At 42.6% G+C, this 21,827-nt stretch overlaps 1 protein-coding gene across 3 annotated transcripts; it reads right to left on the reverse strand.

The window, feature by feature from the left end:
- Positions 1-336: 336 nt before the first annotated feature.
- On the reverse strand, positions 337-21,402 carry ttbk2a (tau tubulin kinase 2a). 3 transcript variants are annotated; one of them, XM_085143959.1, is made up of 16 exons: positions 21,065-21,402; positions 16,242-16,403; positions 14,545-14,692; positions 13,339-13,412; positions 11,840-11,980; positions 11,337-11,441; positions 9,472-9,537; positions 9,252-9,344; positions 9,045-9,170; positions 8,752-8,909; positions 8,354-8,561; positions 8,032-8,255; positions 7,362-7,914; positions 6,179-6,517; positions 4,423-5,390; positions 337-4,264 (listed from the first exon to the last, which is right to left on the reverse strand). In XM_085143959.1, exons 2-16 carry the CDS (start codon positions 16,308-16,310, stop codon positions 3,817-3,819), a joined length of 3,720 nt encoding a protein of 1,239 aa, XP_085000085.1. In that variant the 5' UTR covers positions 16,311-16,403; positions 21,065-21,402; the 3' UTR covers positions 337-3,816. The 3 variants fall into 3 exon arrangements, with proteins under 3 accessions (XP_085000085.1, XP_085000087.1, XP_085000088.1); XM_085143961.1 differs by lacking the exon at positions 21,065-21,402 and adding an exon at positions 19,950-21,052; XM_085143962.1 differs by lacking the exon at positions 6,179-6,517 and having other exon boundaries at positions 21,065-21,400.
- Positions 21,403-21,827: the final 425 nt, after the last annotated feature.

Raw genomic sequence — 21,827 nt, forward strand, 5'->3', positions numbered from 1 at the left:
AATTAGAGAAATAAGGGGTGTCTAGCACTATATATTTATTTATTTAACCAGACCTAAAATTGGAGACCCATGATTGAGTCTAAATCATACTGTATTAAGATACACACAGCATTGCTGACTTTGAATGCAATCTTCAAAAATTGTGATATATTTTATTTAATTTTGGGACTAATTCCACATTTACATTTAGAAAAACAAAACAATGAATAAACCCTTTTTACTTGTTTTTAATTTTCAATGTAACCTTAAAAGCACAAGCAAGTAAAATGTTAACTCAGTTACTTTTTATGTTTTGTTGGATTTTTTTTTTTTTGTCTTTTTAAAAAAAACAACAGCTTGAATGCCCAGTGGTTTTATTTCAATTAAAAAGAAGCACTTTATAAATTAGCAATTTTAATATGCGTATCCTTGCTCAGTGTCCAACATTTCAGGATTATGAACAGGAATCTGTCACAAAATTCTTTCTGCATGCGGAATGAGTATTTTATTTGTAACCAGTTTATAAAAATAAAATACAAAATAATTTGAAAACAAAAAGAAACAAAACACTGTACAAGGCATTGATATGATACAAATAATAGAATTAACATAAATAATTACAGGTATATACAATGCAAAACTCCCGCTTGTTACATTCTTTCCTTGAGACTGTACAGTTACATTTCAAAACAACGACATACAATTACAACACAAAAATATCAACCATTGAAAAAATCCCAACAACTCAAGTGAAAATGACAGATGGGCAAATTAGCAAAAGTCACAATAAATAATTTCTGTCAAGTATTTATAAGTAATTCAATATCATGACATGAGAAGTGTACAAGTGCATACCAAAGCTTTTATTAGTTTCCATCTCACCTTTCAAAATAAAACATAACAGCTGGCTTTATTCTGTTGGTCTGTGGCTTTGTGTAACCACAAAAAAAACCCCAACAAGCTACTATAGATATGACACTTTCTAATAGCGAGCCACTTTTAAAAGTGACAAAGAAAAATCTCATCTGGAAGGTAACACTAATCCTACGACTACACACCACTTGTGAGATAATAATATTAAAACCCATGATAAGAAATCTGATTATCTTTTAAAATCAGCAGCACACTGTTTAGTGTCTGTCCTTCCCTTTCATTGAAGCCCGTTAGGATATATGTCATATTTGTACGATAATGATATTATTTAAATACTACTTTCAATATTTTACAGGTATATATTAAAAGTCTGCACAACAGCGTTCTGAACTTCGAAGCCTTGAAAGAGGGGGAATTCAAAGACTGCTCGCTGGCGACGTATAAATTGCGCAGCCATTTGAAAGCATACAGCTATCACACTGCAAACACACCTTGAATACGGCACCCTGAAATTCTCCGATTTCAACCAGTCGATCAGTAAATGGTCCACACATTCTCACAGTGGAGCGCTCCGGCTCTGACACAGAAGTCTGTCAGCACTGATTTCAATGGCGAGGGTTTGCATGGTAGCACATGCCATTTATAGACCGAGAGATAAGAGATAAGAGAGAGAGAGAGAGAGAGAGAGAGAGAAAGGCTTGGCTTGGCCTAATACTGGAATGATCTCCAACACAGACAAGGCTCAGTCATCCCTCGCTATGCACAGAGGGGCAGAGAAGAGACATTAAGGCGGCTGACTGACTGAACGATGTCTGCCTTCAGGATGAGTCATCATAGCTGCTCTGTGAGGCTAGCGTAGGTACCTGCGAAATCTACATGAATCAGACGAAACAGCGTTGTTTAAAATCGACAAAAATAAGACGCTCTCATCTCAACTCAAACTGCAAAGTATATCAAAATATTTGGCGATGTGGTTTGTGACTGTGACTACCATCAGGCTTCAGCTCAGTGAGTACAATGCAAGACTGTAAAATGCAGGAAAGTCTATTCTCCTTTTATTTTTGCATGTCACTACAATTATATGCAATGATAGAATCATCCCAGGTCTGTGCAGAAAACTAACATCAGGTAAGAAAGCAAGTTTTTAATATGAGCCAGAGAAGATTTAGAGATTCGCCTAACGGGAAATGGCCAATGTGGTAAATGCTATATAATGATGAGTGTTATGCGGCTTTTTACTCAATAGTCAATTTGGGGGGTTTTCTCTGTTGAGCATGCAAAGAGAAGCATTGGAAGGAAGCTGAAGTTATTTTACAGTATCTTACAAGCAGAGGAGTGGGGATAGGTTATGAAGGAGAGCTTTAGTGAGGAATCCTGACTAAAAACTGAACACAAACAACACTCTGGCTTCTTTACCTTGTGCACAGAACGTATACTGTATGTCGTTATATAAAAGACATTCTCCGGTGCGGGAGAAACGGGAACGGAAATAAAACATTCTCGCACGTGGAGGCATGGAGCATCATTTTGGTGTGAGAAATATGTACATATGGCCTCCATTTTCAATAACATTTGACAATTTTTTTTTTTTTTTTGAGGTCTGAAATTCACATTTGTTCAGAGTTTTATCTCAAACACTGGCCTGGTATGTAGACAGGACAGCTAATATTTCCTGTTACAAATAATAGCTACTTTGTCCTTCAGTAAACTGCTGCTCAAATTATGTTTGATTAACAAACATTTGTGTTGCTACCTTTTCTACATAAATGAATGAAAAGGGTTGTCTTATAACCGCTGGCACAAGTCTGTTTTTTGGCTCTTGGTTTTTTTTGTTGTTTTTTTTTCCTCCGCTAATTACAAACACACCAAAGTGAATCTTCAAGCTGCCCGAAGTGCCAAGGCACGCGCTAAGACGAACATCAGTGCACCTTGAGTCGTTTAAACTTACTACTGCTACTAAAACATCACAAGTCTAACCTCTAATTCCTTCATTCCAGTGTGACATTTCAGATTCCCTCTCAGCAACACAGTAGGCACAAAAAGGTGTGAGTCCTCACATGCTTTACATGACTGATTGTATAAAGGGTCGCTTTGAGCGATCCCCTCATTTTAAAAACGAATGCATGTGACACAAAAACCACACTTTAACGATCGCACGCGAGAGGATAGGAGTCGTAAGCATTGCTAAGCATCAAAATAAATATCTCAATAAATACACAAATTCTGCCTATTATGCATTCACATTTAGCAGAAAGAAAACGTTATACCCTGCCTGATCTGAGTTAGGCCCTCCGGCCAATAATTAAAGTTGCAAATCCCATCAGTATGATTCAAATGCATTAGTGCTGGGGATACATAAGTTGTAATATATTGCGGTGCAGGACAAATCAAAGTTCAATAATCTGGAGACTTTTATATATGTGCCCACTGGTCCAACTAACTTCTGATTTATGTGTTACAGCGCTGCATGAACGGTTTAAACTACAGCATTGATTGTAAAAATGAAAAGAAGACCCTGACACAACATTGCCTGTTTGGTAAATTATCATAAAGGACGCACTCCACCAATTCAAGTTCAGTCTGCTAGTCATGCATCGTCATTCAGCTTGTGAACAAGTATTTAATGTCCTCAGAGTTTTGGGAAAGGCAGCATTTTTGGGGGTGGACTAAAATTTCTGGATATCCCGGCTTGTGCCACAAAGATTTATAAAAGTCTTTTTTAAAATGTGTTTTCCACGAGTCCGGCAGCCTTAGTGCAAAACTACAATCACTGGGGTGGTATTTAAAAGCTGGACACATACTGAATGACAAAGCCTATGCAAAAAACAGAAGGAGAGAAGAGAACACTGACAAACTGTGAGAGGAGTAAAGTTCAGACTATTTTACTGATTATACAGGAAGACTCACTGACTGATGTCTGTCCTATTACAACTTCTCTGCTATAGCAACTCAACCTGGTGGGGTCTATCTACTCAGTTTGCTGGAGCACTTGCTCTCTTTGCTGCAGCCTTTTCCTCTAGACAGGTGGAACGGACTGGTGCGCGCCTGCCGACTACAGCATGTATCCTGGTGGTGGTGGTAGAAGCGGCGGGGAGGCGGCGAGCCGGAGAAGCTAGGGGGTGAGCGGCTGCGGCCAAAGCAGCCCCCTCCCCCGCCGCCACGGTGCTCGTGGCGAGAGGGCGAGGAGCTGACCGAGCGCTGCAGGGAGGAGGAACTGCGGGGGGAGGCGCTCGAGCTGCGGTGGTGGTGTGGAGAGCTCGTCAGGCTGCAGATGCCCATCCTGGAGCCCCCGTGCTGGGCAGAGGAGCGGTGGTGAAGGGGGGAGCCACGGGAGCCATGCATTAGCTGAGCAATACACGTCAGCAGTTCTGAGTCACTGGTGCTGCCAGCTCGGATGCGGTAACGTCTAAGCCTGAGTGAAGCATGAAAAACAGCGAGTGATATTTTACAGCAAAGCTCAAATGGAGATAAATCAAGTTTCTTGGCATAAATTATTAAATTAAAGAAATAAAAGAGATAATATATTTATAGTATCTTAATGAAAGTAAAAGATGCAAGGCAACAACTTACCTGCCCTCCACTGTGGGGCGACACGGTGGTTTTCCAGGAGGTGGACGTGGCATGAATTGAGCAGCCAGTTGCTCAGCAGAAGAAGCTGCCTGAACGGGACGAGGGATCCTGCTCTTGCGGGACAGCGGGCTAGAGGAGGAGGAGAGAGACGGAGCGTCGTCTCCCTGGCGGTCAGAACGGGAGCCCATGAGAGAGTCCTCATCCTGAGAGCGGTCAGAGGTGGAGGACAGTGGATCTCTAGTGAGGGAGGCTACCATTGGGCCACGCCTATCAGAGAGGGATGGCGAGGCAGTGGGTGAGGGGACCTGGCCTTGGTGGTTGGCTTTCTTCTGTAAGAGCTTTTCCTTGGCGGATCCTGGTGGAGGGAGCTCCAGGAGGGCCGAGGGCTCCAGCACAGGGATTCGACTTTGCCTGCGGCTAGGGTCTTTACGGGGGGCAGCCAGCGGGGTGGAGGAGGCTGGGCTAGTGATCTGTTCTGGGGTCAGGTTGACTTCTCTAGGGTCTTCCCCCTTCAACTGAGGCTCTGTGACACAGGGAGTGGGGATAGAATCATTCTCATTGTCTTTAAGCTTGAGGAAAGTTCCAATACTTAAATCCCTTTGGTTGTTAACAGGAGGGGAAAGACGGCCATTGGCAAACAAGGGGCTGCGAGGAGAGCGATGGGAAGATGCTGAGCATGGAGGAGGCGAGCACGGTGAACGAGGGCAGCGCGGGGAAGACATGCGGCTTGGCACAGGGCTTTGAGCTTTGGTGCGGCTGTCTCCATTGACCAGCATCTCAGCCAGGGGGTCTACTGGTGACCCTGGATGGGAGGCCACATGGTCCTGCGGGGAGCTGATGTCCACTGTACGCTCCTGAACCTGCTGAGCTTCTGCTTCAGCTTCGCCATGCCTCTCCAGCAGGAGACACTGTGGAGCACTGTCTGAGCCTGACTGGGAGGAAAGCCCAGAGGGACGCTGAGCCGTCAACTGGAGTGGGGAGGGAAGAGGTGGAGACATGGGAGGGAAGAGAAAAAGACACAGGTATTATTTAAGAAAAAGAAAAGACTAAAAAAATGGCAGTAATATTCTAAATTGTCAAAGGTCTGTTGCTGATAGACTACAACATGGCGAGTTGTGCTGTAGATCTGCAGCAAGAGCCTGTTGCAGATGTGTGAACACTGCACAATTTTACAAAATGTGGTAATAAATGGTGATTAGTTTGGCAACAGCATGCAATACCATAGCTACCATTATCAGACCGAAACACACAAGTGCTATGGCAGTGTCAGTCAAGCTGTGAGTACTAAACCAGCAAGTAGGACAGGAAACGTTCACGCAACTTCGCAGGGGGCTTCAGCGAAGAGAGGGTGAGGAACAAATACAGGGAGAGAGAGAGAAAGAGAAAGATAGAGAGGACAAAGACGATCTGAAACAAAAGAGACCATGCAACCTGTAGTCATGACTCGACATTCCAAACACACATGCCACAATCAGACAAACACACAAACCCTATCCAGATCACAAGAACACATGTCCAGACACAAGGACACATCTGACCCATGCTCTGTCTGGCCTGCACAATGCCCCTTATGGTTTCTGGAGAGAGCTGCCTGACAGCAACACAATAAGCAAGCCAAATGAACAAAAGAAGCCAAAACCAGCAACTTAAATGAAAACAAAAAAAGAACAAAAATGTTGACAGCGGGTGTAATGCTACTGATGTAGAGGGAGCTGAATGGAGGTGTCTTTTTACAGGACTGTGATGGGCTCATCACCTGCTGAAGCTGGGCACGGGTGATGCGAATGACTGAGGGAAACTTGGTGTTGGCAGCACCCGCAGGGATGGCTGGCAATTTCCTGCGACTGGGTGAGCAGGTGCTGGGGGTGGGGTTTGGTGGCAGAGGTAGGGAGGCGTGGTAGGAGGAGGAAGAGGAGGGGCGTTCTTGCGGCTGCTGGTCGGCGGACTGGCTGCGCCTCAGGCTAGGCAGCTGACGTTGGTGCAGTGGGTCCGACAAGGTGGTCAGGAGGGTGTGAGGACTGGGAGAGCGCAGAGGGATGGGGCTGGATGTCCGGACCGCAACCTCCTCGGGCAGAGATGGAGGAGAGGTAGGGAGCTAAGAGATGGGAGGGAAAGAAGTGGGAGGTGGAGAGAGGAGGGGTTGTGAGATTTGTGAGGGACTGAGGAAGTATAGTGGAAGTACTGTGAGGTGGGACAAGCAGGCTGCGCTAGCGGGGAGCAGGATGCAGAGCTTTAAGTGATGAAGGGATCAATTAAAGAAGTTCTAAAATTTTTGCACACACTGGTGAAGAAAGATGGAGACCAGTCAGGGGAGTTTTTGTTATGGCAGTTTATGTTTGCAATCTGGATATAGAAGTTCTGACTGCAGAGGAAGTCAGGGGATAGACAGCAGGTCTGTTCTCTTACATGTTAAAATCAGTCAAAGTTAAGCTCAGAAACAGAGCAGCAATATGGAAATGGAAGATATAGACTACTGGGATGTTATGAATAGGTAAGTAGCAAGAAAGTAATTTAAGGTAAGCAAATCAAAACATATTTTGGAAATAAAAGTTTGATTTGAGAAGCAAAAAAGGAAAAAAGCAACCACTTAACCCAAATGCCTGCAAATAAATAATTAGATTGATTACAAATTAAAGTAAATCAAAGCCATAAGACCTCTTTCTCCCATGCTGTGATCTGATAAAAAGCTCTGAGTTGTGTCACAACTATCTTTTTCTAACAAATACACACAAGTGAAGAAGCGAGCAGACATAAAGCAGTAACATTTAGCTTCAAACCACAGCAAGATGCAGCTGGTGACACTCTGTTGAATGACATTAGCATTTACGTTCTATACCTAGAACTCTGACTCTGTGCAGCTTTTTAACCTTGTAAAATGCTGACTATAGTCAGGATTATGTATGCCATGTTATGATATGGTATCAAATGAAAGTGCTTACCTGTGTAAGGACTCCCTCAGCCAGAGCTTCAGCCGGGCTGGTTGGAGTGATTGGGGGCAAGGGCCCTGCAGGGCCCACACTAAGCTCCAACTTGTCCATTTTTACACTTCCTTTGGAAGAGGCCGTGCTTTCTTGTTTGGCTTTCCCTGATCTAGGGCTCTGGCTGCCCTTTTCCCATCCAGGATCCTGTCCTTCTGGTTGTAGCACCTCTGGCTCCTCATCCTCCTCCGAAGGGCTGGTGGTAGCCTTGACTCCTGGGGACCCACTGGGTCGCTCCACCATTACCCACTCCCTTGAGTCATAGTCCTGCCTCCCAGAGCTCAAATTGAGGGCCACAAATCCCCCACTGCTGGCTGCCCCCTCTCCCTGCTCTAACGATCCAGGGGAAGCTGGCTTAGGAGAACCACCACCGGATAGGAACTCTTCATCATAGTGCCAAACCCTATCAGGACGCTCCCCGGCAATTACAGTTTGAGCCTGAGTTACTGGGATGATAGCAGCTCTGTCAGATTCCTTCTCCTGTTGTTGAGTGCCTAGCTGCTGCTTTGCTGAACTGAACATATACAAGACAAATGCAAACAATCAACCTTCTGGTCTACCTAAAGGTGAATTTTGATAAGAAAGTAAGTATTACCGTGCAGTACAAGTATTGGTTGCTTAGGAGACTTACCAGGCATCCACGAAGCGCTCTGAGCTGGGCTTGGACTCCAGGCCAAGCCTCCTCTCCAGCTCAAAGCTGTGGATGTTGCGGAGCTTCCTGAGCAGAGGGCCATCACGGTCTGAAGCCGCCACCTCAGAGTGCAGTTTGACAGGGGAACCCAGGCTTGGACCAGCATAGGGGCTCTGGTGCCCTTGGTTGCCCTGGTTGTTGCAGTGTTCCTCGTCCGCTGCCGTCTGTGGGAGACAGTGTTTTTTTGTTTTTGTTTTTTTTAAAAGTAACTTAAATGCCAAAGAAGCATTTATATTTTCTTTGAATTCCCTGTGGCTTTTACCTTCCAGACAGCTGTCCTGATGCGGTTACGGTTGCGATCCAGCTCCTCCCAGACGTCAGTCTCCTGGTTCCGGTGCGGGTGGAGGGGAGAGCCCGGCAGACGCTCTGGAGCAGGGTTGTTCTCCACGTCGCTGAGCTGCTCATCCTGCAGAACTTCATCTGTATTTTCTCTCAGCAGATCGCCAGGGATCAGGGACGCATTTGCCATACTGTAACAAGAAAAGGCGCACACACTTTCAATGTCTCTGAAGATATAATATATATATATATATATATATATATATAATTTTTTTTTTTTTAAATGGACCCAAGAGAAATTTCAGCCATACATAAAGTTACTGAAAATAGACACCATAAAACATGCTTCTGTACTTATACATGTATATATTTCAAACATACCCCATGTGTGCTGGAGTGAGGCGAGTGTGATGTTGAGGTGTCGTGGTACTGGCACTAATCGTCAGCGTGCCATCAGTAGTGGTCCGCTCCCAGTCATAGGGGTCATTTTCCACGACATTGTAGGTTTTCATACTGTTGTCAAACACTGACATCAACAGCTGCAACAACACAAAAATATATAATCATCAATTCATCATGATAGAAGCAGAAAATATACACGCACTCCAACCTGAGCAATTTGCTCAGGTTATGATACAGGAAAACCTCCACTCTTTATTGAATGTAAATCATACCTGGTAGTCAGGTTTCGTAAAGTAGTCAAGGCTGGAGATGTGATCCAAGAACACACCAAACTCTGCCGGTAGATGTTTGAGCATCAGACGATGATCATAAGTCTCTTTCAGCTTTCCCACATGTTCCTAAAATACACAAACACACAACAATTATATGTCATCATTTGGAGCCACCAGGACAGAGCTATTTTTTTTCAGTGCCCTTACTTTATCCTTGATCTTCCTCCACGGCAACTGACCGACCAAGAACTCCACCAACATGTAGAAGAGAGACCACAGGTCATCGTGACGTCCCATCTCCTGCAGAATGAAAACAACTCTGAGTTAACAGGATTTGACTGTCAAAAAAGAAAAGAACAGGAAGACACATGCAGGACAGCATCACAGATGAAACAAAACCTCTATCGCATACTTGGCAGATACTGACCTTATTCTTGTGCGCATTGACAGATGCATATCGCACTGTTCCCCTAAACCCTGCGACTGGACGGGGCTGACAAATAAAGACAGGCATAGTCATTAAATGGTGATGCTGATGATATCTAACCTGCTTATGGTTAGTTTCAAACAAGACTTTTAGACATAAACTTTTAATTTGCTTCCTGTTGCAAACAGAGATTTGGAGAACAAGATAAGAATTGGTTTGAATTTCAATACTCTACACGAAACTACAAAAGTATCTGTCTTTATAGCTGCAAAACATGCATTATATTCAAAAGTTACTTGTTAACTTTGTCTCCATTGTGGATTTACAACAGACCAAAACAATAAGCTACACAAAAACTCAGTAAACAGAGCAGAACCTTTATCAGTGGTAATGTCCCTGTTCTTAAATGTGCAAGTTAAAATAGAGCTAAAATAGAACTTTCATATACACTGAAAAAAAGGCCATGTTGGATTTACTTGATTCAATAGTGGACATTTGTTGCACACAAATGTTTTGCTTTGGCAGAAACTTAAACAACTGAGTTAAATCAACACAACTTTTTCATATTCAATAAACCTGTGCATTTTGTGTTCCTAAAACGCGATTGAAACATGTTCAGATGAAGTAAGTTGAGCTCTTGGAATATTTTAATCCTTCACAATTTTGTCATTTTATTTCAACACTGTTCAATAACTTTTACCCCAATACTACTTGGTCACTTAAATGCTACATGTTGTCTTCATATTACATAATGTTCAACAAAGTCTAGATCCTGGTTACCATAAAAATTGAATGGATTTACAATGACTACCATCCTCCGGGTTGCAGGAGAGCTGGGAAATAACCCTGAAGTGATAGGTTACGAGGCAGGGTACACCCTGGACAGCTCACCAGTCTTTCACATAGAAACAAACAACCACGTGCACTTACATTCATGGGTAATTTAGAATCACCAGTTAACCCTAACTCTAATAACTGCATGACTTTTAACTGTGGGAGGAAACCAGAATAACCAGAGAGAAGCCACTGCAAACTGTGAATGTGGATTTGAACCCAGGACCTTCTTACTGTGAAGCAACAGCACTAACCACCATGCCAACAATCTAGGAAATACAGGAAAGCTATGATTTCCTGTATTTGATGCAGAATTTTTTTGTTTTTGTCCTTGAAAGGTTAATCCACAATAAATAGCAATAGCATGCACGTGGTGTGTGTGTAGTTCTCTGCCTCTTATAATTCCACTGATTTTCCTGCAGTTTGAAATCTTGTGCGATCTTGTGAATTTCATGAGTTCAGCAACTAACCACTCTTACTAGATTGTATCATGTCATCTCAACAGGAACAAATTAAGTTTTTGAATTCTATGCAAATCCTACATGATTTAATTACGTTCATAGAAACATGAAATTATTGTGTTCAAATTACAAGGTAGACTTTTTTAATGTAACAACCACCCAATTTACTTTTTTTGGTATACCAAAAAAAGTAGAGGTGGCTGCTCGACTTGACTGAGATGGATGCCTTCCTGAAACCACGATCCAAAGAGTGCGAGACTGAAATCCCGTGCAGTGTCGCGGGATTTAACATTGCTATATTATTGACTTACTTCACTTGAACATGATATGAACAATTTAATCTACCCTCTCTGCATATCATGTAGTTTCTACACTATATAGTTACACTTAACTTTAAAGCATGAGGCAATTGTGTTAAATACACGCAAGATGCTTATGTAAATCCAAGAGCTGGCCAATCCCTTTTTTTCAGTGTAGTTCCACTCCTCAGTTTCAGAGCTAGATGTCACTAAATCCTACATACTGCTCCTTCAGATTCTGTATATAAGCCATAACAGAGAATGCACTTACAGGTCGGACCTCCTGGCAAGAGTTGGTGAACTGGCGAGCTAAACCAAAGTCCAGCATGTAGCAGGTACGACAGGTGCTGGGGAAGCGACCCATGGCAAAGTTGGACTGTAGCAGAAACAGGAAGTTGAAAAAGAGTGAAATCTATGTGCAATAAAATGTCATTTCTATTAATAGTATATACATATATAGATAAGAAATGTCTTCCAGTAAGGGAATATAATTTAAGACAGCACTTCAGATGATAAACAATATTTACATTTGGTTAGTTTCAGGAATCTAGCCAACACTGATGCTGAGCCGACTTACTGCAAGCAAAAAGCAAACTACTGAATCAGCAGCAATGTTAGCAGCCAGTTACAAAAAAATGATGTCAGTGGCAGAGTCCAATGCTGACAATAGAAATAAAAATATGACTATATTTATATTACTTATCTGCCTTGAAAATACTGTAGGGACATATGTGCATTTAAAGAATGTCCTGCACCCAACTCCCTGCTACACACCGGTTTGATGTCACGATGCAGGAAGCCAACAGAGTGGATGCTCTCTATAGCTTCCAGGATCTGGCGCCCCAGACGGAGGGTGGTGCTGATGCTGAATGTTCCTCGAGGCATACTTCTCCTCAAATCGGCCAGATTTCGACCCTAAAGGGCCACGCAAGCGAGTTATTAGTATAGAGGCAGTTGTCTGATAAATCTCCCCATTGCACCTGGCTTTTAATGAACAACAAGTCAATCAATCAAATCATTCATTCATCCATCCATCCATCGTGCTCGAAACAAAGTGAACAGTGTTTGAAAAATGATGAAACAAAAGAACAAAGTATTTAAAGATACATACACATCAAAGGCTTTACTGTTTGAAATGTTTGGCCTGGGCGATAGACAGATGTGTTCAGCGGGCAGGAAACAAGCCAAAAGTGAGGTACAACATGAACTGAGCTGCACACAACAGTTTAAACACATGGTGTGGTCGGGAGCCAGTGTGGTGCAGTAAAATTTGACATTCCTGTGGGAATGGTTGCACAAATTACAACCAGATCACACGTTCATAACACCCCAAGGCCAACTACTATCCAATTCAAGTAGGATGCATTTATAATTTCTGATCATGTCTTGGGTAACACAGCCTCATGTGGTCGATGGAAAACTAATCTTATACCTGCAATTCACAGCATGTGATGCAGTCTATCAATAGCCTGCAGCTTGAGTTTGCTTCTGCCTGATATTCTGCAAAATGCTACATGCACTTAAAGTGGAAATAGTTACTGTTCTTTTGGCCATATTTGTTTTTTGGGGTTTTTTTTGCATATACTGTAGGTTAGCTGCTGAATTATTTACATGCAGCAGTATTTTTAGAAATTTCTAAAATGTTTATTTGCTTTGGTTTCATGTAACCATCTTCTATATAACAGTAACTTTGAGTAAGAGCTCACCATGATTTCTCCAAGTCAACAGCCCAAAGTCCAATCAAGGTCAGGGTAAATAATCAAACATTGCACATATTGACTGAATGGTGGCTATCACCACAAGACACAGTTACAGCATGACTGGAAATACGCTAAACAGAAACAAGCTAGTGATCAAAGCAGAATAGGTGCTATGAGGATGTTTAATAGCTCAATTATAAGTTTTCTTTCTTATTAATTTAGTTTTCCCTTTGTTTGTGTTGTTATTCTTACTCTTTGCATGGTTGTGCTTTATTTTTTTAATTAATTTCCCAAATAATCACTGAGTAAAATGTCTAAAAGTTTACTCAAATAAATTCTAGAGCTTTAACTTAGCTCAACTCTGTGATTTTAAAATGCTTTGGACAGCCAGTAATCCAATTCCCACATTTTTTACATTTCCAAATATATGAAACACGGAAAGGCAAAAAATCTTTATTGCACAAACTGAAATCAGCAAATGTTTGACACTTGCTTGGTGAGTGATTTAGTTGACTCTTAAAGAAGCTTCATTTAGAGTCTTTTTAGAGACGAGTCTTTTCCTTTGGGACTAACCTGAAGCTCCATCACCACGTAGTTAAAACGGTCGTTACGGCCACATCCCACAAAGCGACACACGTGGTCTTTACCTAAGAGAAAAAGGACAAGAGAGTTTCAGGATCCTTCCTCTCACCTTACACATGCTGTATTATTTGAGGGCTGGTTGTATGAATCATAATGATGTGTGTGCCCATACTTAGTCGCCCTACCATATCCAATGTCCGTGCCCTCTCATCAGCAGCTTCACTGTATTATTTCCCTGCTGATTTATGGGATATAGCACATGACACCAGGTCTAGACATGTGTGCATGGATGCCTTGAGCATTTGTGTGTGTGTTTATGCATAGGAAGGACATTGCTGCACCGGCAGGTTGGCTGCAGCCACACCCCAAAGCCCTTCAGCTAGCAGCGTCTACATGCATAGTTAGTGACAAGACCTTCGTGCTAAAAATGCTACTATTTAGATCATTGTTATTTACCCTTAAAATTGTTATTTAAGGGTAAAAATACATCAAAGTTGAAAGTGGGTTATATTTGACTCCATTATGCTTTATATATCTGCTGGTTGATATTTACTCTCTACAGCTGGGCGGGTCAGCAATGGTTGGGGGGCTGGAATTGAGCCCATCTCAAATTATATGCTGGTTCCCTCAGGAAGCAACAGGACCACGATGCTCCAGGCCAAAGCCATTAGACAGCAAACATGATCCCAGCCCATTGATTTTCTTCTTGGGAGGGGGAGGTAAAAAAGCATTGTGGGTAAAAGGGAGAAGGAAGGGCCTTTTTTCTTTTATAAAAGAAAGAGAAATGGAAGTAACACAGTCCCCCTAAAGGATCTAACTTTATGTTAACCCTGGGAGTGTCCAAGCACAGACAACCGTACACTTGCTGTGTTGTTTCTGTTAAAAAGCAGGACCACCACAGATGTTTTTCCACAGCATGGACTGAGGCAAATTGTGCTGAACCCCGGGCCAAACTGTTTTCAGATCTATATCTATTCTCAGAGGGAGAGTTTATTCTACCCTGCTACTGATGCTAACAAGTGATACCAGCATTTTCTCCTAGGAGGAGATTTTTGGAAGGAAACATGCTAAGGATAGACATTGTGAATGCTTTTTCTTCTCTTAAACATTTGCTGGATGATAACAATAAATACTCCGCACGTGTCAGACGATCGGCCAGTACCAATAAGTGATATCAGTGAATCCATTTGCACTCACCCTGGAGCTTCTTGAGCACCGCGACCTCCATCTTCAGCACCTGTTTGGGCTGCTGGGCCGACTCCACCTTCAGTGCCACACTGACCCGTGTCATCAGGTCCGTCGCCTCGTAGATCTCCCCAAACCCACCACCCCCGATCTTCTTCACCTGGAGTAAACATGATGGCACATATGATATATAAAAATACTACTTCTACTTCTACAGAGTAAAAGTAAGAGGTGAAGATCATTTCAGGCTCCACAGAGTTTATGACAATTAGGTGTTTTGTCAACTAGAAGAATACTACAATGGCACATGAGCCCACAAACTGTATGCAAAAGACAGATGTAGCCTTTGGGTCTGTAAAGGGCCTTAAACCTGTGCTTTTTCTGATGGTGAGCAGGGGGCGATTCCCCTTTAAAACCAACCTCCTTGCGATTTAATAGTATTTATTATCCTTTCTGTGGCGTGACATAACTGCGATTTGGTTTGATCCTTAGTTGGAGATTTTTTGTTCTTATTTGAATGTATAGAAAAAAGTCATCCGTCAGTCCATCCAGCCATCCTCCATCCATTAATCTTCATAAAACGTCACAAATAAACGCTTTGTAACGTCCCTCTGAATCCCGTGTTTAAATATAGGTCACATGTTCTGTGAGCCATCACAACCAACTGCAGCGTAGTCCCGATTACCTTGAGGCAACTGTTGCTGTGATTTGGCACTATATAAATAAAGTTTAATTGAATTGAATAGTCCTTTATCTAACCCTTTTTTTAAAATCAGTGTTCGTGTTTTAAAATTTTTGGTATTTAGATGTATTTAAGTATGTATTTACAACCTGTACAGCCATTTGGTTAAATGAGGTGGTTTTAAATGTGCTATAGAAATCAACTTGGTCTTAACTAATTACTGGGATGTGGCTCTTAATGTGAAAAATTCTAAAAATGGCTTCTACTAAAGCAAACACCAAATGAGTGAAAACACATAATGAGAGGGGTTTTTTTTTTGTTTTGTTTTTTTTTATTTAACTTTAAAAAAATGATTCTGATTAAAACTGCTGGCAAATGGGAAATTTCCTTCCTGGTTAACCAGCAGGAATTTATATGACTCAGTTTATAGTTCACCTATACTTGTGCATAGCATCGTCCTTATTTCATTCTTTTAGCTGCTTCTCAACAACCAATAGTATTCAAGCTCATCTTGTATCTCAACTACTACAGCTTTAATTTCCCCTAAGCTCCGATGTGCCCTTCACTGTCCTCCATGCTCGCACAGAGTTTTTTGTCGCACTTGGAGCTAAAGTTGTGGGATTAGCTGCAGCATTCTTATGTAACTCCTTAGATGACAGGAAGTGGAGCCAGTTAGGAATAACAGCCTCACATGGAGCCCAGGCTGGCACAGCAGTGAGAGACATGGGCCTTTGGGGAGCACTGCTGCTGCTGCCTATAGCACAATGCACTGCCACAAATAGCTATACAGGCTATTTTTGGATCACCCGTACTGCAGCAGCAGAACCTGGACAGAGAGACATGACCCCAAACTGTCGAAAACACAGGTGAGACACTTAAAAAGAAAGCGGTGGCGCTCATAGGCAGGGGAAGCATTGTTTAAGGAACAAAGAAATCCTGTTTGTGGAACAGAGGGTGACCTCGGGACAGGCAGTGATGGGGCTGCACAAACACGCTGCCTATTGTAGCTGGAAAACACGGCGCTTACCACTTTCCATCGTTCCTTGACCAGGGAGAGCACGCTCAAGATGTCAGTTTGCTCTGCTCCCCCACTCATCCCGTCAGCAAATCTAGGGACGCTGCCCTCACTGCTTCCCCCACGACCAGCAGCCTCACACTGGGCCGAGCATTTGGGATCTGATGGAGAACCCTACAGAAGTCCAAGAGAGAAACAAAGCAGTCAGAAGCGGAAGGAGTAAATCAGCTGTAATCTGGTTACATTTGACCAAGCTGCACTTTAGGATCTCAGGCTAACATCCAGTGGGTTTTACAGCATTAAAAACACTACAGAAAGCATGCATGCCGCTCAGTTGAGAGACCGACCGTTGCCTCAATAGCTGAAGCTTTCTGATACGTGACCATTGCAGCAGCTGCCACACCTGCTGCCAGCAGCTGTCCTTCTAGACAAGCTCCCCCAACAAACTCACAGGCAAAACTATTACATTACAAAGAGGTTTCATCATCTTAGTATCATTTTCCCTCTTCTGTGTATGAAAGCCAAGCAGCAGATCTTATGAGTGTATTATCAGATGTAATGAGTCTGTTTAATTTCCTTAATTTAAATCGACTCAGTAGTGAACTGGTTAAAAACAAACCACAGAAAAATTCACATTTTTATAAATAACTGAATTTACACAAAGCACCAACTATTCTTATAAATTACATATTCATTCGTTTCATTTTGTAAGACAGTTTTAAGTTTATTTTTAATTCCACACAACAGAAATATGGATATCTGCAGTCGTTATTTCTATTCTGTTCATTTATATCACGAGAAATTGAATGATTAAAAAATGTGTAGGTTGAAGCTACAGCTTACATAATACCTACGCCTGATACAAAAGAAAGAAAAATCGGCATCAACTGGGAAATTGAATGAAGATAAAAGAAAGAAAAGATGGACCATTCATGTCAAATCCAGCTGTAGATGAACTCTTTTTATCACATTTATCACAATACTGAATCATTCTGTAATAATTCTAACTTACAGTTCATATTAAATAAAGTTAGTTGTGTCAGTATTACTACATATACACATGGTAATCATTTGTTAATAAAACATTTTTGGACTAGATGTCTAAAAAGCACCATGCTGGAGGATAAACACCTTCCAGAGGAGCCAAATTGAAGGCTTATAATGCATTAATAGAATAATTATTAATAAACTTAATAATAATTTATAGAATCTCTATAAAATACAACCTGTTAAAAAGTTTTACTGATCATTTAATTAGGCTGACATGATGTGGCCAAACTCCTTTAGCGCACATCAACTTTAAAATGGAATTTCCTTTTGAAAAACTGAGTCCGTGTTCCTGCATTATACAACATCCGTGTCGCAGATAAACATTCCTCCGGAGAGCACTCGCTAGATACTTCCTTTAGTCCGCCTTCAAACACTCACTTACAGCAAGCCGACTTTGATTCATCATTCTGTACACGGCGCCCAAGCATCTACGGTTACGCAACGAGCCTTCAAAACACTATTTGGTTACAGGGCATGATCCCGGCATCAAGGAGGGAATCAATCCCATCATGCAGCATGCTAGTGAGGCTGGGAAGAGGGAGAAGTGTGGTTAGAGTAGATAACAGTGAAGTGATGAGCATGAAATGTGACCCAAGGTTAAGGCTCAGGAGTAAGATGGCCTTTGTTGAAGCTACACAGATCCAACAACACAACTGGACCAAACAAATCCCTTTTAATGACTCGCAATTACTGTAATGGACTTACATTACACTAACACTACAGTCTATTTTAAAATGTTTACCTTCACGGGACAGAAGGGGCTTGATTATGACCCCAGCTGCATATTTATATATGCTTCCTGCTATGAATGTGTCTACATCTCCTACAGCTTTTCAGTTTTTTTGTTTTACATGAATTGGTGTAGCGAGGACAATAATAAGCTAATTTATGCTTTATTTATAGGCGGTTAAACATATCAAACATGTAACAAATGGCATGCATAGAGCTCAACAAAATACACGACAAACCAAATATCTTCATAATGGAAAAACTTAACTGAAATCAAGAGACGTGCGATAATTCGAAATCAACAATGACTTACTAAATGTCGTAAAAACAGCACAGTGTAAAAAATATCAGATGACATTAAAGTGGTTGTGCATTTTGGCCAGTGCAGTACAATGAAGCGGCTTTGAGTGATCAGACTTGTGACAATGCAAGGTTGGAAATTTGTGTGCGGTCATTTATAACACTGCAAATATTCAGTATATATGCTCTGATTTAGTTTAAAATGCCCACTAATCTCTACATTGTACTGTTTTGCTATGAACTAGGATGTAGCACAGTTTTACTGCTGAAGAAGCCTTGAGGCTAACCCTAATCCTAATCCTTACATTTTATTGTGTATAAATGACTGAAAACCATATTTAATGATATTAAAACATTTTAGATTGTCGAACTATACTAGAGTATGCTCTACAGGAGCGCCACTCATTCTGTTGTCAGCAGGCTTGGAATAACAGAGATCACGGTCACCATTTCACATGCTAGAATTTTCCAATTACTATACCAAACACAGCAGAGTGAGTGCTGACATTCATTTAACCATTAGTTCTTTTAAGCATTGGGTCATTCACTCTTCTTCTTTCAGCTGCTCCCTCGGGGGCTCGCCACAGTGAATCTTCTGCCTCCATCTCACCCATGATCCCTAACATCCTCTTCCGTCACACCTACCCTCTGCGTGTCCTCTGTCACTACATCCATGAAGCTGCTCTGTGATGTTTCTCTTTTCCGCCTCCCTTGCACCTGCATCAACATCCTTTGCCCAGAATATCTGCTATCCCTCCTCTGCACGTGTCAGCCTTGCCTCTCTAACTTTATCTACAAACTGTTCAACCTGAACAGCTTGGCTTCCTGTCTTTTTGGTAGTGTCACCAACTCCAAACCATACGTCATAGCAGGTCTCACTACCATCTTGTAAACCTTTCCTTTTCACATCCTACTGTCGCAAATCGCCTCTGACTCTCCAACCCACTCCACGCTGCCTTGCACTCTCTTCTTCATTCTCCATTGCTTTGAAAGATTGACCCCAGGTATTTCAAATCAACCACCTTCACTACCTCCGCTCCCCCCAGCTTCACTGTTACACCTGTCTCTCTCTAACTCCTCTTCTCTCCTGAGCATACCTCCTGAATCTTTTATCATGCTTTGGTTCAAGAGAATCAAAGGTAAATCAAAAGAGGAAATATTTTTAATCCTAAACTAAACTTCTATAAAGGTATTTTTGTTGATAAATTAGAGATGAACACAGCAAATCTTTGAGCCAACTGTAAATTCTCAACGTTGAGCTAATTGCTGCTTATGCAAAATCACAGAGCATGCCATCAAACGTGCTACACAAAAATGCTCATATCCTCAAAGGATGGGCAACTTTCTCTGTGATTGAATAACTAGTGCTCTGAGTGAGAACTTCAAGGTCATCCCATGTTCCAGTGCTTTCCTTCAGGATGTTTTTTTCCACAGGGTCACACCTGGGTATCACATATAAGAGGCTGTAGCAGATAATTGGCTTACAATTAGTCAGAAGTTGGAGGTTGTTATTTCGTGCAAATAGGGTGTGGGGAAAGAAGGTTTTAAATAGTGGCTTCATCTGAGGCCATCTTTGACCCACAAACACACCAGCATTCATTCAAACATAACCTTGTACACATATTGCACAAATCAACACACCTGCACAAGCCAGCCCGGCTGCCTCACGCTGTGACTAATCTAACGCCTTACAGAGGGGGCACGGTTCCGCTCCTCCTCCTCCTCCTCCATACCAGACACCGCCAATGACGAGAGAGAAAACAACAAGCCCACCAGAAGCAGCCTTTGGACCCCAAAATTAAAAGCCGCGTATGACAGCCAGCTCCTGCCTCATAATGCATCCCGCTTCCTGACCCCAGCATCTCCATGGCGACGATGGTGCAGTGCCATTTTCATTTGCTGACTGCAGCTGGTCATCGCCTCTGCCCTTTCGGTCTGCTGGAAGCTGCAAGTTTACAGCTACAAAAAGCATCATGAAATGTCAATGAGTGATTCTGCCGCAAAGTAGCTCTCCTTGAGAGTGAATATAAATGTGATTTGATGGTGAATATTCACAAAAACAACAACAACAAATCAGACCTGACCCTGAAAGCTTGCTATGCATACATGCGTATTAGCCTGGATCCAACGAGAATATCTTCTGCCTAATCCAAGAGTGGCCTGGTTCAGTGGTAGGACGGAGAGACTGCTGCTGGATGAACATTAATGTCTGGACTGACTTCTCTCCAGAACTGTGGGTTCTATCAAGAGGAGACTGGGAAGCTGGGAAGGATGGGACCAGAAAGTGTGTTTATATAGGGAATCAAAGATGCATTCACGTAAAGAGCTACACTTGCCTCCAGTGCATCTTTTTTTTTTTTATCATTATTAGTGCATACCACAGTGACCAAGCAAATACAGAGAGGCCTTCTGTATCGTATTCAACGGGATGTGTCGATAACAAGCTACAGCCGAGTTCCAGGAAAGGTGTCACGCCGCTCTGCAAAATGAAACCCCTTCTCTTGTCTGCATTGACTGACCCGGCTTTGCTGTGGAGAGCTGTTGCATAGCGATTTGGTTGCCACAGCAGATTTACTCAGGCGCGTCCACGCACATTGGCCACCCGCAGGCCACGCAAGCCCATCCTGCCTGACTTTAAGCGCTGACAACATGCAGGTTAACAAACCGAACGCATGTACGCAGCTGCCGCCGACAAACACGGGGGTGTTAAGAGTGGTGGAAAAAAAGAGGAGGCACTGAATCATCTGGATCCTTACCTCGGGTCTGAGCTGCCAGCCCTTGTTCCAAAGAAGAGCCGGGTGTGGTTACGAAAAATCCTTTTGGTTTGGGGGCGGCGGGGACGACAACGAGCGGAATCCCATAGCGAGCGAAGCGTCCATAGGCGGAGGTGGTAGTGGAGTTGTCGGTGACTGGAAATAAAATAAAAGAGCGAATGGAGGAGCGAAGGAAATATGTCTGAGTGTGATCGTCCGTTTTCTCCTTCTGCCTGTCACCTCAGCATCTTTATCTGTCGCTGCGGATCCGTGACGTGACAACTCTGTGATGATCAGCAGCCTTCCTGCGCGCGCGGCCCCGATTCGATCGCCCCTCGCAACAGCACGGCCACGCGCGCGAGGGGGCCCTCTTTAAAGCTCGTCTCCGCGGTTTAGCGTTGCGCGCACGCGCAGTACACAGTCACCGCGTCTGCGTTTGTTTTCCCAGCCCAAAGCGTATGCGGAGTGTCATCGTATATGGACGTACAAAGGAGATATGAGAAAATGATGTTAGAGGATAATATGAAGGATACAATCGGTTTGGTTTGGAACGCGGCCACAAAAGGCGTTTTTTTTTAATCAATAACACTAGGGGGCGGCATTAAGCAAAAGACGCCATTGCTATACAAACAATAAGACTCAGTGATGAAAAGTGTATTTTACAATACAAAACATATGATACACGGTTTTTATTTAAGTGGAACAGAAAAAAAAGTGCGACAGCAAAGATATTGTCAAAGAATGTTGCATTTACATGTAGTGATTA

This window comes from Neolamprologus multifasciatus, chromosome 19, assembly GCF_963576455.1.
Source record: "Neolamprologus multifasciatus chromosome 19, fNeoMul1.2, whole genome shotgun sequence".
Classification (NCBI taxonomy): domain Eukaryota; kingdom Metazoa; phylum Chordata; class Actinopteri; order Cichliformes; family Cichlidae; genus Neolamprologus; species Neolamprologus multifasciatus.